The sequence below is a fragment of the Macrosteles quadrilineatus genome, unplaced genomic scaffold, assembly GCF_028750875.1.
Source record: "Macrosteles quadrilineatus isolate MER2022 unplaced genomic scaffold, UCM_ALF_1.0 Scaffold_7__1_contigs__length_78375512, whole genome shotgun sequence".
NCBI lineage: Eukaryota > Metazoa > Arthropoda > Insecta > Hemiptera > Cicadellidae > Macrosteles > Macrosteles quadrilineatus.
In genome coordinates, this window is record NW_026542600.1 from 19,126,161 (window position 1) to 19,145,868 (window position 19,708).

General features: G+C 32.4%; 1 protein-coding gene across 1 annotated transcript in view; it reads right to left on the reverse strand.

Annotated features, from left to right (window-relative positions):
* Positions 1-587: 587 nt before the first annotated feature.
* LOC128998449 (uncharacterized) overlaps positions 588-19,708 on the reverse strand; it is a 35,352-nt gene continuing 16,231 nt past the window's right edge. Inside the window, exons 2-3 of the mRNA XM_054424578.1 lie at positions 1,570-1,761; positions 588-898 (exon numbers count right to left, since the gene is read on the reverse strand). Of these exons, the coding sequence (XP_054280553.1) occupies positions 739-898; positions 1,570-1,760 (351 nt within the window). The 5' untranslated portion in view covers position 1,761 and the 3' untranslated portion in view covers positions 588-738. The remainder of the gene's footprint in view (positions 899-1,569; positions 1,762-19,708) is intronic.

The window sequence follows — 19,708 nt, forward strand, 5'->3', positions numbered from 1 at the left end:
GAATACTAGTGAATTATTGTTTTTGAATATTTTATGATCTAAAAAATCAATAGATTGGAAATATAATTTGTCTGTAGACTTACGTGACCATTGTATCTATCCTTTTCTTCCTTGTCTTCAAATTTAACAGTCTTGTTGTGTTATAAATGTTTGCTATGATTCTTCTAACTTTTCTACCAATTTGTACAGTTAATTATATTCATTCTCATTTATAAGGAAAATCCATCCTCTATGTTTTCCATAGGAACAAACAACATATCACTCACATAAGCTTGGTTAAGAAGTGATACAACACGTATTCATATTAATTTTTATTAGTTTTTGTGTGTTATAATTTGCATCCCTTTGCTCAACAACAAAACATGCATCTGTAGTTTTACTTCAAAATGTTCGGTCTATTGAAAAGGCTTAATACATGACAGATACCCACTTTCTTAGACACCCTTGATACAATTTGACCTTTTAGTTCACCAATGTTTGTCATGTCCTCATTAGATGAATTCAAAGCATCTTCTTCATTTAAAACCCTATAGAAGTGATAGCTTGTTAAAAATATAAAATTTCAGAGAAGGCGAGGGAAACACAACTTACCAAGAGAACCTTAAGTATTTACTTATTTTCAAATTGTACAATGGGTGATATCTAAGTTCACTCAGTCAAGTAAGTCTCATTTCACAAACACTACACGGACATTACTGTATAAAAGGAAACAACAAAACAAAACAGGTGATTGACAGTCTACTCTTGCTGACGAGGTTGGTAATACTGAAAGATGTCGTAAACATCTGGTGAGTCTGCTTGTAACGTCTTCTGGGCAGGAGCTGCGTAGTTTGAGTAGCTTGGGATCCCTGAGCCCAGAGACGTATCCCTTGATGCCGAAGACGTCCTCTTGCCGAATCTGAAATGTTGAAACTTGTTAAAATTCAATTCTTCCTGATCATCGTATTGTCATGTGAGCCAAATTAATGTATTTACAGGGTGGAATGCTGAACATTTTAATAACAGCAAATTTTCATAGTAATTTGGTCCACAATGTGTGAACAATGTGTTGAATGTGTGTGTCGTGGGGGTTGTTGGGGCTTAGGGTTAGATTTAGTGACTCCACAAACTAGTTTATTCACCCTACCAACTAAAACTGAACATGGCAAGGATCACAATCACAATAAAGTTTGATAGTACCAATCGTCTTGTGGCATTTGAATAATTAATTTCACTTAAATTATATTCTTTACTTACTAGTATAATGCATGTATTGTGGAAATTTCTTAACTAATAAACAAGATGAGTTTTGCTTTTCTATCAATGGACCAAACCTTGAAATGCCAATCTTTGATGACATTTTGCTCACTATCAGTCGGACTTGTAGGTCTTGTTTGTGGTTTAATGAAGAAAGATTCAAATTAGGTAAAGGCACAGCTTAACATTTTGAGAACCTCAAGGGCCTACAATACCAGTTCCTGTGTTGTAGTAGTGAGCAACAGGAGTGACTATTGAGAAAAGTAAACCTATACTCTTGGAACTATGACTGATAGATCAATCTACTTTTGGGGAAGACTAAATTATTGATACCTTGGTCTGCCAACAACAGCGAAGTACTGGCCGAGCTGATCGAGGTAGAGACGCAGGTCGTCTGGGGAGGCAAAGGACTTGGGACGCGCCAGCCTGGGGTCAGGACCTCCTAGGGGTTCGCAGCAGCAAGGCGCTGCTAGGACTAGCAGGCACAGCCATCCTGCCAATGCAACGTTTACGGTCCACAGCATCCTGCAAAATAACACTGAAACTAAGTCTACAGCATCAGGAAAGATTCAGGATTCACTAGAATCTAACAACATTCTTTACCACTGCCAAAAGTTGGAAAAGGAGTAATACCTGAGCATAACAATACCTAAATAGTAAGAACGCAAATAAATATGAATGTAAACCATTTACAATTAATCAGGCCATGTGATTAGAAACAGACAAAAAAATTAAAATTGTTCAATTGAGTTGAATAACATTTTACCATCTAAAACTTAAACAAGAGGGAACTTTGTTTTTAGCATAAAAAACAAAGTCCTGTTTCATAATAAACTACAAGTTACAAGTTATAAGTTGTAACTTTAAGTTTCCATTAGGTTTGCATCGGGCGATCATCTGATTTACTAATAATAGTTTGTAGTTTATTATAAAAAATACCCCAGGTGTGCCAATTCGAAATGTCTTAAACCAGAGAAAACATACAGTAGTATGTTTTCTGTGCTTAAACCCAGTTATGGTTAAATCTTTGGTCTGGACTATGGGGACTAAGGGAATTTTACATAAATATATTTTTAAATAATATTAGGTTAACGAGTGCTTAGGTTTGTTACTACAGGGAAGGTAAAAAGTATTTTTTGCCAAATATTAATAGCTTAGAATGAAATAAATAAATTTGGCAATCCAAATTTAAAACCCGTAAAATCCCGTTCCCATAGTCTGATCAGGGTGTTTCGTAAACTTGCTCAAATAAACGTAGTTTTAGGCGTTTCTACCAAATTTCATCGAAATCGGAGCATTTTTACTTGAATTCTCGTGTTAACAGACACATGTATTTATACATGCATTTGAACTAATACTATGTAGGGTTTTTACACTCCGTGGACTTAGAAACGTAAGAGTAAATCGGTCCCAGGTCCAGGTCTTACAATGGTCTTTGGTAATAGCTTATTCCCTACGCTAGGGACAGCACAAATTTTCCAGACAGTTCTATTTACATCTCATACATTAATTGTTTGTCCATTTGTTTGGATGTGTTTAGAAATACGAGCAACTCTCCCTTGGGGAAATATTACAAACAAAACATCAAGGACTGTAAACTTGCTACACAATATTTATACTAGCAACACATACAATGAATACATCTAAAGTAACAATGAATCATTGTTGATGACCTAACTCTCGTCTGAGAAGCTAACAATTGCGACGGTCAACCAAACCCAGCTGGATACAGTAAACAACATCGCTAAACATACGCATACACACTAACACGATCTAATAGGACTAGGCATTCATTTGTTGTTTTCTGATAATGAGGAGAGCTTAAGCGGTTCGTTTCTCGGCGTTTTCGATGTACTGAATGTCCCTGAAAGACAAACGGGTTCTAAGCTCATTGCTATAATCTCATAGTAAAAATACATAATGTATAATAATACGGAAAGTAAATAAAAGAAACGTCTTATAACACTTAAAACATAGATTGACGCTTATACTGTTACTCACAAGACGGTAAATATACAAAAACGATGGTAGGTGGTGATCGATTTCGATTGGACACTCCAATCATCATCAGACCCAATAGGCGAATAGACGTTTCTTTTATTTACTTTCCGTAAATTTAATAACACGTACAATGCTGATCAAAAAGTTTTTTAGTATAATAATAATAATGTATATTATTATGTATTATTAATCTGAGCTATCATAACAAATGAGGTAATCTATAATGTTTTTCCAGAGCGTAAGTTATAAGACTTGTTCCACTTAACACAACATACAACGTCAGTGACTTTGACACACGATGTACAAATAAAAATAATAATAGAAATAATGTGTTCTATATTGTGTTTTATATTTTATAATTTTTATGCAGGTTAAGTGTAAGAAAGGGTAATGTGACCCTAACTTTGCCTGTTGAAATCAAGGATTTTCATTTACAAAAGTTACGTCAACGAAGGCTGCTGATAAACGAAACCAAATCTTCTTAATTTATTCGTTCTCTTAATAATTCATAGTTGTATTTTCTTTAAACTATAATGATAATTGTTTACTATTGTAGGTTATTTCAGATTTATAAGCAATTCTTTTATGCAGTGCCAATTCAAGTTGCACAATTCACTCCGTATATTTCCCCTTAAGTAGGCCTACATGTAACATATTTTCTTGAGTTTTTTTTTCACCAACACATTAAACAATTAGTGTACTTGGTGAAGTTTGTATGGAAACTAGTTTTGACAAAGTGGTCTCAAATGGGCGTCTTGTCACTTCACGTGAATTCTATAATCACGAAAAGTAAATTAGTTAACCACACATACACAGGCATTTAAAACAACAATATGAAATGTATTATGACAAGTTAACGGCACACGTATTGATCGGTTGTAATTAAAGTGTAAATGTAGACTTTTTAGTACAAGGTACAAGTTTATTTATTTGACTATGCATAATTGATGCAGCGGTTTTGTACATATTATCTAATTGTAATAAAGTAATGAAATGAAATGATGAAATGAAATGAAATGATGTTTATTTCCCAACTAAAAAGTACAATTCATGGTATTTTACAGAATAAATTACTTAATTCTTGTCTTAAAAATAACTTACAAAATAATATTATAACTAAATGGCAAAAAGAGAAAAAAAAATACCTAATCAACTTATATGGAAATGTGTCTACATAGGCAGGGCCTGTGCGTAGACATGAGTTGCGGGTAATTTGTTTAGAGAATGGGAATTTTTTTTTTGAAGTGATCGTTATCACGTCTGAAAATAAATGTTGTCTTGCTTGGAACTGGACAACGATACGGAACTGGACACTAGTAACCTAGTGGTTGGCTAAAAACACAGCTTTATATGGGTTTCCGCTATACTGTCTAGCGAGTGTAAGCTATGTTCAATTAATAAATTGATGGTGATTAAATTAGGTTCAATTAGATTGCAGTTGGCAGCAGTGTTTTTTGCTAGTTAAAAATCTGATATTTTGGACATTGTTGTTTAATAACATTTGTAACATTTAATAACATTGCGTTATTCGATGGAAGAAAATGTTGGAGAACTTCCGCGCCATTTCCCTTATTTTCAGAAATTCTCTGGGTAATGCAGTTACAATCAATATATGACGTTATGGGGAGACGATAAGTGATTATTTTGGAAACTGTTTAAAGAATCGGGTGGTGATACAAATTTATACGACTTTCGGTTTCAAAAATACGGTAATTTAAACGTTTGATCTCTCTCGTTTAAACTATCTACATCGACCAGCAAGATCATGTGTCCTCAAATCACTTTACTTGAGGCAGGTTTATGCAAAAATGCTCAACTCTATTCGAAACCAAAGGGAAAGATTAACATATTTATCCGCCAAATTACCAAAAATTACCAAAAAGTTATTAAATCTTTCACCAAAAGTGCTTAAGTATTTAGGGTACATGGTGGTAATTTTGATAATTTGTTTCACGTTCAATGCCAGAGTCGAATAAATACCTAGAATTGCAATACGTATTAAACTTTTAAACTGTAACCTCTAACTGGATCAACTTACATATACAGTGTGTTACATTACTGTAACGTCCTAACAACATAAGAAGCCGTAGGTGGATGTGGGAGGAATATCGGTTGAGGACCCAGACTCAGGTGCAGACAGAAAACTGTTGATCGTGCCTCTCGTTCGAATGTTTCTCACTTATCGAGAGGGACATGGAGCCTTTCAATTCATTACTAGATGCAATCTTCGATATTTCTTTCCCGTATGCTCCTCGAGCGTTTCAATTTCTCTGTATTATCTCCCTGTTATAAACGACGAAGAGCACTTCCTGCTTATTGTGTTCAAATTCAAACAATGTTTCAGTTCACTTAGAGTTTTAGTTCACTCAGTTAGTTAGAGACTTACATCAAACATGTCTTTGTTTCGTGAAAACAGAGGTAACGTTTTTTATACAAACATTGTGAGCAAAGTTTTGATGACAATTTCTACTTGGAAAATACCAGGGGAATATTCTCATGTTAAAACAAACATTTTAAATATAACAAAAAAGTATTAATTTATTATTTTTTTTCGAATATTTTTTTGTAATAACCTTAAGATTTGCGCATTTACCTACTGTACTTCTTTGAGGTGCATAAAAATGTTCCGTATTTTGGCTTTAAAAGCCATGCTTGATAAAAACTGTTTTAGGTTTCCAACAACCAAAATAATCAAGTTCTCTATCATTTCCAGAAACATAAACCACAACTGAGTCGAGTCTGAATTAAAACCAGTTTGTTATAGTAGTTAGTTTGAGCAACGATCGCGTAAAGATAGTGTGTACACGAGTAGAAATTTAAGGTACAATCCTTGGCGAGTTCCTTAAAAACTTATTCGAGTTGCTTACACAACTTTACCTACGACTGTTGTTGAATTACTAACAAATGCGCAACTCATAACTTCCAAGAGAGGTTATGTTTTTTATAACCTCTCATTGCCACTCACATTGATGCGACGACTCATTGTACAGTACCAACCACTAAAAATTGCACCACTCATTAACAATTAAATTAGTCTGAACAGCTGATTAGTTGAAGTTCGAAGCATTACAATTTTACTTCTTTTCTTTCAATCCTTGAACCTAATTGGTACATTACTCTTGTTGTAAAGTAAAACAATGCTGTTAGTGAATCTTTTCAATTCTTAGAACTGAACTGAAACGGCTAGTTTAAAAAGCGGGCGTAGGTAAAAACTGTATTACCAAATTATGGGTGTTGATTTAATATCAATACACTACAACAACTGTTTTCGTGTAACCAAAAGCAATAATCTCCACGACTTTGAGTTTATTATGGCGCCATTATAAGGAAACACTTTGTAGAGATAATCTCCAAAGTATTATGTTTAGCTGTAAATACCAATTTCATATCGTTTTCATCTTACAAAGCCCATAAAGTTTTAGATATCCTTTTCTGTTTTTATAACAGTTAAGATATTGCATTCCAGTAAGGGGAAAGGAGGTTTACTCTCCCACTTTATTACGTTAAGGACATTTTTCATTCTGGACATTGTTCAATTGACAGTTTCAACCACAACATAGCGCACTTAACAGCGTAAACGAGTTTTAAGTTTGAGGTAAGACTTGGCTATTGACTTTACCGTTAGATAATCCGTCTATTGGAATGTTACCAATTACATGACGATGTTTACACCAAAGATTGCTTTTCCAACAGATTTAAATGCGCTTTTATAAATAGCTGAAAATAAAATCCCTTCCAGCCTATGAATATAACTATTTTTTAATTCGATATGGTAATTTGGCTACCTATTCCTTATGTGAAGTAGTTTGAATTGTATGTGGAGGTGAAATTGTGTTGATACAAAATTATGTTGACAAATAAAAACCATTTCGTTTTCGAGAAGCCTCAATTTAGCTGTCAATATGTTCGTTAGTGCAATTTTAGCCAGGATTTTAGTCATGATAGTTTAACAATATAAAATGATAAAATAATGAGAAATATGATTCATGGAATAAGCTACTTTGTTCAGAAACAATTGGTTTCTCATGTTAAGTGATTGTAGATACCGGTGTGCTTCCTCGTATAGTCAACTACACTGGTCTTTAATCTTCAACCAATACATGAAAATAATTAAAATAGGATTTCAACTGTTATAATTTAATAATAACGATTAATAGTTGTTCAAATTGAATTCTCTAATTCATTTCTTTAGTTAAAAATATAATTTATATTTTACTTATTCTATACTACATCATAGTATCCTAGCTTTGATTTTACTAACCTGTTCACTACTGTTTGAATTTTTGAACATTTATCACGATAAAAGAATTTTACAACCAATTACATTGTATTGTTAACTTTTCATATTACTTATAGGTGAATAAAAACTCAAGACCCCCCCCCATCTAATATTTTTGTAAGTAAATACAGTATACAGAGATATCCTTTTGGTGGTCGTGCACCATTAGCAGGAAGTTTCATTTTATGATTTTGAAAGTTTTGAGTGTCCCCCAAAAATGAGAGATTTTGGGGGCAACTCAAAATTTTTGATTGTAAATCCCCCTTACGGACACCTCATTTTGAAGTGTTTACAAAAACTTGAAGAATGGTGAAGTCCGCTATCTCTTCTCTATCCAAAATAGTAGCCCGTCAAAAGTTTAATGACGTCTACTTGTACATTAACTTTATTGTGTGAAAAAGCTATTTTCCCTCCCCTCTAATTTGCTCCTAGTTAAATATTACAGAGTTATCCTTTGGGAGGTCATGCAGCCTTGGCAGGAAGTTTCATTTTGTGACTTTTAAAATTTATAGCGTCCTCCCAAAATGCGGGATTTGGGGGAAACTAAAAAATGTTAAAAGTAAACCCCCTTCAAGTGATACCTCATTTTGAAGTGTTTACAAAAACTTAAAGAATGGTGAAATACAGATTTTGCTATCTCTTCTCTATCCAAAATTGTAGCCAATATTACCATTACATTGATTGTTTATTTTCTCTCAATCCTTGAACCTCATTGGTCCGTTACCCGTGTTGTTATGAGTAAAACTATGCTGTTAAGTGAATCTTTTTAATTCTAAGAACTGAACTGAAACCTCTAGTTTAAAAAAGGTCGTAGGTAAGTGTTTTATCAGGATCGGGCCAGTGATTTTTTTATTGTGAAATGATCACAATGAACACTCCGCTACTCCCTTATACTTGCTATATAATTATAATGCAAAACATTTCTTAACTGTGTGTTCTCCACCCCAAGTCTAATCGTTTTACAATTCCTTGTCACCTTAAAGCGTCCTTATTTAAATGTTGATTAGACAATCCGCAACCCACGAAGGAATATTTAAGAGAAACAATTTATGTCCGGGCTCGGGTGTCACGTGCGGTGTAGATGGCCTGTTAACATATTGCTTCACACATTGTCGACAATTGCAAGGAAACAATCTGCAATTTTCCAGCCAATGTAACCTTAGGTGTAATTTGTCTGCGTTTTAGTGAATTTCCCCCATAGAGAAGTAGTTATTACCGTGGTAAGACTTAGGTCCGATTTACTTTTTCCTTTTGATGTTCTGGGAGGTCAAGAACACTTCTTGTAAAAATTTGTATACTTGTATACGATAATGTTGTATACTAAAGCGTTGCTGTACGATTAAAGGTTAAAGAAAAAATTCCCAAAAACTGAATATTTAAAAATAAAATGTTACTCTTATGGAGAAAAGTAAAATGTTGTAGTTTGTTTATGGATACATTCAGCAAATCCAACATTTCACATTTCATATTATACTATACTATTAACAATTTAAAAAAGCAAGTTTTCCTTTTCTGTTGCAGAAAATAAGTACTGTACTCGTTTAACATAATGCTATTTAAATGGGGAATGAATCTGACATGTTAAACGAAATATTTTTCTACGTATAACTCTAAATTTGGTAAGTATGCAGGTTTCCTACGAATATTTATAAAAAAAACACATTTAAAAGAATCTTGAAGACTTGAAGAAGCTTTTACATAATCGTTGTTCGAAAGTAACTAACTAGTTGTGTACAATAAAAGTGGTTTTACTAATATGTTACATCTCTTGATAAAACGCAACCCAATTTAATAATATTTTTATTTATTTCAATACCATTGGAATATATGATTTTGTTGGGTTAAAATTTCAGCAAACCCTAGTAGCACAAATATATATTAAATACATATGAATAAATATATTTAAAATCTATTTTATATATCTCAAGTGTGTATTAATGTAAATTTTATATAATATTTAAAATATATTAAATATATAAAAAATATGTTTTTGAACCTATTAAACATTAAAAAAATATGTTCCAATAATATATTTTATTGAATAATATTTAAATAAAAAATGTATTTAATATCTCTTCCAAACATCCCATGGGGCCTAAACATAAAAACACAAAATAATAAAGATTTAGTATGAAAAACACAATTATCAGTTGAGTAAATTGATTGAATAGTTCATAAAAATAAATTTTGAAAAAATTGCTGGATAAAATTTTTTCAGCCCCGGTGGGTCTCGAACCTGGGTCCTTCGACTTATGAGCCTCCTACCATACCACTGAGCTACTTGTGATCGTTGTTAGCATTGGTTTTCAAATGGTGAAAGAGTGGCCCTCAGTTGCAATGGTTGCAATACTTGAAATATTTATGATACTACAGTATAATATGATTCTGTTTTGGCATCAAGTAGTTGAGTTGAATAGTGCTGTAGTGAATAGTGAGTAGTCTCCACAAATACAAATACAGTAAACTACATAATTTAAAACAGTAAACTATGACAAATATTATGAAATTTATGGCATATGTAAATCAAATAATTATTTGTAGAACGTCATATACAACCGTAATTAGTTTCTTAAAAGGTCGCCAGTCACTAGCACCCTTTTCTAGCCAATCATTCGAGATTTCTATGATCACATTCATTGTCAAATATTGCAATTAAAAAATAAAACCCATCAACACTTTTTTCGTTTGACCCAAATGTAGCTGTCAAACATGTATACTGCCTCTTGACTATATGCTATTTTTTTTCTTTACGTGTATGATAGAGTGACACCATTCAGAGTACGTATTATTATTAACTTAATTTTAACGCTTTCACAATAGCAATTATCATACAAAAAATGCATCTATAAATCGATAGACACTATAAAAAACAAAAAGATGCAAATTATTTATTTGCTAATATATAGATTATAGGCTATATATTCTACAAATATAATATTATTTTATTAATAAAAATATTAGACGTGTTTCAAAATATATTTATAAATAATTTAAATATATAATATAGTTTCAACAATATTTTTTATATATATTTAAAATATTCTCAACACATAATTTTTTTAAATATTTAATAGGAAAAATATACATATAAAATATGTATATTATAGATTCTATACTTGTTTTATCAATATATATTATGAATCTATTTTATATATTCAAAACTTATATTTAATTTATATTTTGCATTGCTTTTTGGTAATATTTTTAATATATATTTGAATATATCAAACTATTATTAAAGATATATTATACAGACTGTCCCAAAAGTCCCGGACCGGTTTAATATTTTCCAAACGACAAAAGATAAATCAATAAGATTTGGTACATCAACACCACACCTAAAAATCTACTTTTTCAAGGAACTATGAATTTTCTGTCATATCATGGGGACGTCCCGCAAGGAGTCAGAAGGAAATCTTAAATAAGAGCATAGGTCAATATGCACATAAAATGAAAGGTCTTTATTAGTAGAATACAATGCCGCAAACTGCACTTCAAAAGGTTGATCCTGCTCAAAATGGCGGCCGTTCAAAGATTTCTTGAATCCGCCATTTTGAATCTTTGAACGACTGCCATTTTTTACTCAGGCGTTCTTTTGAGCTTGAATTTACGGCATTGTAATCTACTAGTGAAGACCTTTAATTTGATGTGCATATCGACCTATGCTTACGTTAACAATTTTCTTCCGATTCCTAGGGCTATGCCCCCTGAGGAGTAAGCGTATAATAGCAATGCAAATTAAATTAATCTTTGAACAACTGTCATTATTGACTCGGTTGTCCGTTTGAGTTCAAATTTGCGGCATTATATTCTGCTAGTAAAGACCTTTAATTTGATGTACATGCCAACCTATGCTTCTATTTAAGATTTCCTTCTGACTCCTTGCGGGACGTCCCCATGATATGACAGAAAATTGATAGTTACTTAAAAAAGTAGATTTTTAGGTGGGGTGTTGATGTACCAAATCTTATTGGTTTATCTGTTTTCGTTTAGAAAATATTAAACCGGTCCGGGACTTTTGGGACAGTCTGTATATATATTTTATTCGAGGTTCTATCAAATACAACTTTAAATATATAAAATATTTATAAAATACATATTTGTGCTACTAGGGAATGACGATTTAAACCTCATTAAGATTGTAAAGGTTTATTTTTTGGAATGTTTTATTTTACTTTAGAAGAAAATCTTATTTTCTGAAAACAATCATGATTTAAAATCTACGAGTTGTTTAAAAAAATCCCCGGACGAAATTACCCGCGCTTAGACTGTTTTATCCGAGAAAATTTATTTGTGAGGCACGCTTTTCGTAATACCCGGAATTTCGATGGGGAATATCGCAGATACATTGTTAAATGAGATCAAAACGTTGTAAAACGTGTATTTTAATATTTAATTCCTATGGAAAAAATTCAAAGGAGATTTTGAAGACACTACAGATTTTCCAGCACTAATTTTGTCCCTACTAGTAGTTCAAATTCACTGTAGCCTATGATTATTTGTACATATATTTTTCCCCCAATAATAAGCGCGAAAGTAGCTGTGTTTTAAAATGCTCTATGATACTAATAAAAATTACTTAAATCTTTTGCTAAACTCAGTTCAGGTCATTCAGGGCCTTCAACGTTGGGTTACAAATTTTTTCTGTGAATGCTATTTGTTGCTGCTTGTAAAACATAACTCGATACAGTAATGTGAGACCGAATACCCGTGTGCAAGCATGTAACATGGCACATGGTGCCGGTAGCAGAGCGCTCAACATGTTTTGTTGTTTTGAAATTGTCAAATTAAACAATTACATTGTCACTTTAATTATAGTTTGATATGTTTATGTTATAACATATCCAAGGCTACTATTAATGTTTAATACGAAGATATTTTTGATTAACTATTATATTAAAAATCTCCAATCGGGGTGAAAATAGCCAGGTTGAGTTTATGAAAGGGTGACGTGGTTCCGTTTTTCCTGTATAAATAAATATTTGTATGTAAATAAAGGCGTTATTCAAGCTGTTGGATTGTGTTATGGATATGCTAAATACATTTACCTACGACAGTTTTTTTAACTAGCCGTTCCAGTTCAGTTCTTGGAACTGAAAAGGTTCACTTAACAGCATTGTTTTTTTACTTAACCACACGAGTAACTTACCAATGACGTTCAATGATTGAGAGAAAAGAAGTAAAATTGTAATGGTTCGAACTTCAACTAATCAGCTGTTAAGACCAATTAATTTAATTGTTAATGAGTGGTGCAATTTGTGTTTTTTTTTACAATCGTTGCATCACTGCCAGTGGCAATGAGAGGTTATAAACGAAAACATAACCTCTCTAGAAGTTAAGAGTAATGATTGTTTGTAATTAAAAAAAAAACTGTCGTAGGTTAAGTAGTGTACGCAACTCGTGTAAATAGTATTAGATTTTTGCTCGTGTCGTTAACACTATCTTTACGTGATCGTTGCATAAACAAACCACTACTACAATCTATTAAGTAAGTTGTTAGTACAGTTTTTGAGGTATATTGAAACTGTTTTTATAAACTAAGAAAAAATATTTGTTTGAGAAAAGTTATACTCATAATGCTTTGATGATAATAGGGTGGCGTAAAATCGTAATCAAAAAGTAAAACTTATGTAAATGATGTTTTTTTAATTTAATTTTATTGCATTTTGCCAACATCAAAGACTTCGGGGTATCAAAAAGTTCTATGATATTGGGTAGTGATTGAATATAAATATGCCTGGTGTTCCAAAAAGAATGGATCAAAAGTAAACTGGCATCAACACTTTCTTATTTAAGATAAAAGGTAACTTTATATTATATAATATACACATGGTTTCATCGCCTAACCTCTACATGTTCTCCATAATTTGCTCGAAGAAAGTCAATTCGGCGTTCCAGCTCTGACCACAAATTGTTGCGCATTTTATTGGGTATTTTTCCAAAGTTTCTATTATTTATTCATTTGGATTTGTTTTGAGATCGGCGAGCAATAGAACTCGATCTTTCACAAACCCCTGGCAAAAAAAAAAAATATATACACCACAGATATTGTCTCTATAAACGCACTAACAACAATGGAACAGCTGATTACTGTTAAAGGGTACTAAAAAACTTAAAGATGCCAGCTTTAAAATTAGCTATAGTTGACTTTTTTACGATCTTATGTAACCAGTATGATTTGATCCATTCAACAGCTGTAGATTTGATGTATTTTTTTTGACAAGGTGTATATCAAATACAATTGTTACATTGCTTTTATTTGAAAATTTTCTTTAAATTTGTGACCGTTCTGACCATTGGAGAATTCTTTTAAACACATCCGATCCTCATATGTTATTCCATTTTAAGGGATTATTTACTTTGTTTTTGGTGGTAATATACGTGATGGTGACATATAATTAAAAAGTGTTAATAGAAGCAGAAACAAAGAGCATTTAAATTGATTTAGGAATTCTTTCGATTGTTTTTGTTTATACGTTCTGCGTATCCTTCATTACTAGCTACAGCGTGTATTCCATATGGTTATTTGGATGACTAACATTATCAGCAAATCGATAAAGAGACATGTTTCCTAAAATACCTTTAAGCTGGTCTTTTATCTCATATAGATTTCATGGAAAAATGTGGATAGGAAAATCCTAGATTCAACCCTACAAAACCCCCATAACAACATGTTTTTCGACACTTCTTGAGAAAAGAGATAGTTCATGGCATTGGCCTAACGTGAATACAAAACTGAAGCATAGGAAAACCTATCCCGATATGTGACATTTGGATTTAAATAGAGAAAGGATACTTCTCCAAACCAAAATGGAATAGTATTTTTTTCAACCCTAAGAACCCTTATTTCTACCTGTGCTGGACTACTAGAAAGAAGGAATACAGCAGTAATCATATCTACACCATAAAAATACTCGTATTATACTTATAGAAAAAAATGAATTCAACCATATGTTCCAACATAATATACGAACACTGGAAATATTGCAATCATACAATCGATAGTAAAATATATCCCTAATGATGATTATGCATTGTAACGTTTAGTAATGGATACCAGTAGCCAGGACATATAAGTAGGGAAATTTTAATACAACCAGAAGGACGCGTTTATATCTTGTACGTAAGAAATACTATAGAATATAGGAGGGTTGTCCGTAAGTCTCCAAAGAGACCCGTCACTGTCAAGTGAGCTAGTTCAAATCTAATACCAAGGTCACGTTCCTTAATTCATCCATCACTACCTAGCCGATTCCCACCCAGGGACCACGATAGGTCTTAGTGTTAAAAAAAGTTTTGAAAGAAAATTGACCCTCACAAATGTATAAATCAAGTTATATATATATATTTTGATTTCGAACACACACACAGGACCGATTTACTTTTTCGTTTTTTTGTCCCTAGATGCCAAAAACACCATCTGTTTAAATTCATATACTGTATATGAATTCGCAAACCAGCATGATCGGACCATGGGAACGGGGTTTTATGGAGTAAAAATTGGGATTTCATCTCAATTTCTCTCTAGACCATTTTAAAGACCTTAAAAAACAAATAATTTTGTATAGGCTATTAAAGTGTTTTTTGTACGATTATTAGTTAAGGAGGAAATTAAAAAAAAATTAACCAAAATTGCCTTTGCTATTCTTATGGAGAACAAGTTAACCGGTTGTAGTTTCATTGGTTATGGATACGATACATTGTGATCAAACTTGGAATTTTTAATTTTTTACTAAGGTATTAATATTTTACTAAAACATACTTTACTAACCTCCCTGTAGCAGCTAACCTTGGTACTCGTTAAACCTCATGTTATTTAAGTAGAATTAAGTGAAAATACAATCAGGCAAATGGAAATTCGCTTTTATTCTCGTAAACGTATGAAGGGGGTTGGTCCCCATTTACGTCTATGTAGCCACAAACAAATATATTTCATATCGAGACTCGTAAAACCTTGCATAATCGTGCACATAGATTTAATCATTTAGAACACGTATAAATTATTGATAGATTAACTGTCACAATATCGTTTTATAGTTATACTACATATAAAATTAAAATCATTTCAAAATTTTAAATTTGAATACAAAGACAGTAGGAAGCGGACCTTTAACTCGCTGTGGGCGGTGGAATGCCCTATCAATCAATGGCTAGCGTCCATCTACTAATGGGTCATTTGTTAACTCTTTTCCCCACTACACCTGTTACATCCTGACAAGGATACCTGATATCAGAACACTATACAAAGTACAATGTCTACTTACGTTTTTGTTTATCTTTAGTTGTGTTTGATGTTCTTACTAGTTACTATCTTTCTTAAGTGATATTGACGAGTTTATTTAAAATTTTGCACTACAAAAAGTTCAATGTCTACTCAAATTTGTTAATCCACTGTGTAGGATTTCTTTTTTACTGGAAGGTAAAGCATTATGTTGATAATTGTTGCAAGGTTTGTTGATCAATTTTCGAATAACCAGTGTGAATTGTTTGTCGGGTCAATTTTAAATACAAACTTTAGGTTTACTAACATTTTAAAACCCATTGAAATATCAGTGCACGATCATCCTTTTACAAGTTACACAAATTTTTTAATGTTTTCCGTAAGTTTTATTGATTTTCTTTATTATTATGGTACATAGTCGTGGTGCTGATTTTTAATGCAAATTACAATTTTCTTGAATTTTTTTCTCACATTGTTGAATCGTATTGTACTATCTCTGTATTATGTTATTCCTACACGTTTTAATAATTTTTCAAAAGAACCCCCGATTGGTATTTTGATCACGAGAATATTTTTTGTGGTGGCGATTTTTCAGAGTAGCTAGTTTAGCAGTAGTTTGTAATTTCGCCACGATAGGTTTTAAATACGTTCGGAGTAATCAAGCCTTTACTGACTGGTTAATCTTGTATTTTAATGGGGTTCCTCACCTGGATTTTTTTGTAGTGTTCCACACACAGGCGATATGACATTTCAATCGTCAGAAAAGATGTACGAAATGATATGATCATATCATATTTAATATAGAGCTTCTGAATATGCATTTACAATTGTACCTTAAATTAAAAAAAAAACTAGTATCAATCGTTGTCACTTTTAATGAAAATTCGTCAATTTACTGTGACGTGTACGTTTTTGTGAAGACACATAAAACTGTACTCCAACAAAAAATTAATTCGTAACTAACAAAGAAAAAAATGCTTCTTTGATCGTAGTTGTCAAGTACATTGAATGGAACACTTCACTTGAACAAACGTTTTAATTGTATATCATCTACGTTTATTTTGGTAAATTGCTGCAGTTACAAATCCCTCGACTTTATAAAAACAAGTTAACAATAACACCCCCGCCGCCGCAAACCTGCAGACTAAGCGAATTTCAATTTAATAATAACATGGGAATTTTTTAATTATCTCCATAACCGTTAGGCATACAAGAACTCTTCAATCTACAAAATTATTTCCTTTTCAAGCTACAAAATGGGTTGGTAAGAAATTGTGAAATTTTTTTAGGGTTAAAAATGATAAAAACTAATTTTTACCCCATAAACCCCAGTTCCCATTGTTCGATCATACTGGTTCGCGAACTCGTTTGAATAAACATAGGTTTACACGTTTGTATCATGTTTCATAAAAATCGGATGTATATGAATTTGAACGGAATATGTTGTTGGCCTTTGGGGACCTCAAAACGAAAAAGAAAAACGGTCCCGGCTGTAGGTCTTACCATGCGACTTACTGTAATAGCTTATTCCACTGTATGGGAATTCGCTAAAAGGAAGTGTACACTCAGATCACAATAAAACAAACATACTCAGTGCGTACCCAAATATATTACTTAAAGAACAAAGAAAATATTTTAGATTCTCAAGCCTACATAAGAAAAATTGGTTAATACTTTAAATTTTGAAAAAAAAACACACAACTGTGATACCAAAAGCTTGTTTGGACATATATTTCAAAACAATATTTTAGTATCATAACGGTGTCTTTTCACGTATTTTGCTAATATAGGTAATGAATACTATGATATAGGTTAATGTTAATTTACTTGTCATTGCCATAATTTATATACTCTACTCGCAATATCGCACATTCTATTGCCTATGCTGATTGTCGGCTGTAGAGGACCCTGGTCCTAGAATAGTCACAGTAGGCTAATCACCTAACGATCGCGTCATGTTTTAGCATATTCATGCTAAAAGTTGGCTCTGCGTGGGACAACATAACTATAAAACTGCCCCTAGCTCTGTCCGTGGGCCTTTGTCTCGCCAAACTTTTCTAGTTGAACGAGGTGGTGTCTATCATCTATGAGGGTGTTAAAACTTAGAGTTAGAGTTACATAGACATTAAACATTACATTAGACACAGGACATGATGCCTGTGGGCGGGGCGGCCTGACTGTATGCTGATGATACTAATATTACCATTAATGGAAATTCAAAAGAAAGTATTGAAGCATCATCATGGTCAGTCTCTCCATCATAAAAAAGTTGTAGATAGCAAAAACATTCTTTTAAACCCTGAAAAATCTAATTTTGTATCATTTTCTACAAAACAAAACAAAAACAAATTAAATCCACACATAATCTTAGAAGATTATAAATTACAGCAGGTAGAACATACCAAATTTCTTGGTTTAATAATTGATAAAATTTAACCTGGGATAAACATGTTGATCATGTTATCAAAAAATGTCTTCTGGAGTGTCTGCTTTAAGACAAGTGTATAAAGTTTGCAGCTTAAAAACATTAATATCAATATATTATGCCTTAGTTTATTCTAATTTAACTTATGGAATCAGTATATATGTAGCAACTACATAAAAAAACTTAAAGAGGATTTTATCGTACCAGAAAAGGAGAAATTAGGGCAATGTTTAATTTGAAAAGGGAAGATTCTGTACAACATCTTTTTACCGATATTGGAATAGTGACTGTTCATGGACTATATATTTTGGAAACTATTAGTTATGCGAAAAATATTACAAAAAGTCAAGTATCAAACATAATTAGTCATAATTATAACACTCGTTTCCAAAACCAAATTGGTAGATACAATCTAGAATATTATAAAAAGAATACGAAATTCACTGGAAATAAATTTATGTCCCATCTACCAAAAACACCTCTAACTGAAAATGATACAAAAAAGTTTAAAAATTGTCTGAAACAGTATTTGATTAAACTTAAGAGTTTTGGGAGAACAAATCAAATAAATACTCTGTTTTATTTTTAATTTCATGAGAAACTTTTTATTTTGTAAGATTTGACTCTATTCCTGTTCAATTGAACTTATATGAATAAAGGAAATTTTTTTATTTGATTTGTAACGTAACGTTAATTTTTTCATTGTGAGGGACAGCTCCCTCTCGCATATATCTTATTAGTAATCATTCAGTTCACATTTCCAACCCTACTATCTTTAGCAACCTTAAATACCATTACTCATTGGCATACGGTTCGAGAAGTCCCTGGTTAAAATCCTGCCAAATCACCAATGCAATGGATTTATCTAAGTGATAATGCCACAACCCCTACTCTACCCCTACCCTAGTAGGTCTAGCCTGAAGTAATGTCAAAAACAATCCCAGGCTCATGCCTAGCGTCCTAGAAAAAAAAAATCATTGGGGTACAGTTCACTAAATGTACAGGGTGACAATTAAGTCTTAGGACGACTTTGTATAACTATAAAACAAAAAGAGATACTTCAACCAAATTTGGCATGTAAAATTGCTATTACTGGTAATAGTAAGCTACTTTTTTGTGTACATGGTGATCGGATGTCACCTATGGGGGACGGTCCATAGGGAGTAAGTTGAAAATCTTAAAGATACACATAGATTGATATTTAAATCAAATTAAAGGTCTTGTTAAACAAAGCTGTAAACAAAACCTAAAATGGAATATCTATTCAAAAATTCCAGCTGTTTAAAAATTCATTGCATTTGCAATACTAGTATACGCTACCTCCTCAGGGAGGCGCCCGCTAGAAGACGGAAGAAAATCATAAAATGTGAGCATAGCACATCAAATTAAAGGTATTTATTAGTAGAATACAATGCCGCAAATTTGAGCTCTAACAAACAACTAAGTGAACAATTGCAGCCGTTTAAAGGTTCAAAATGGCAGATTCTGTAAATCATTGAACGGCTGCAATTTTTGACTCGGTTGTCCATTTGAGGTCCGGTTTGCG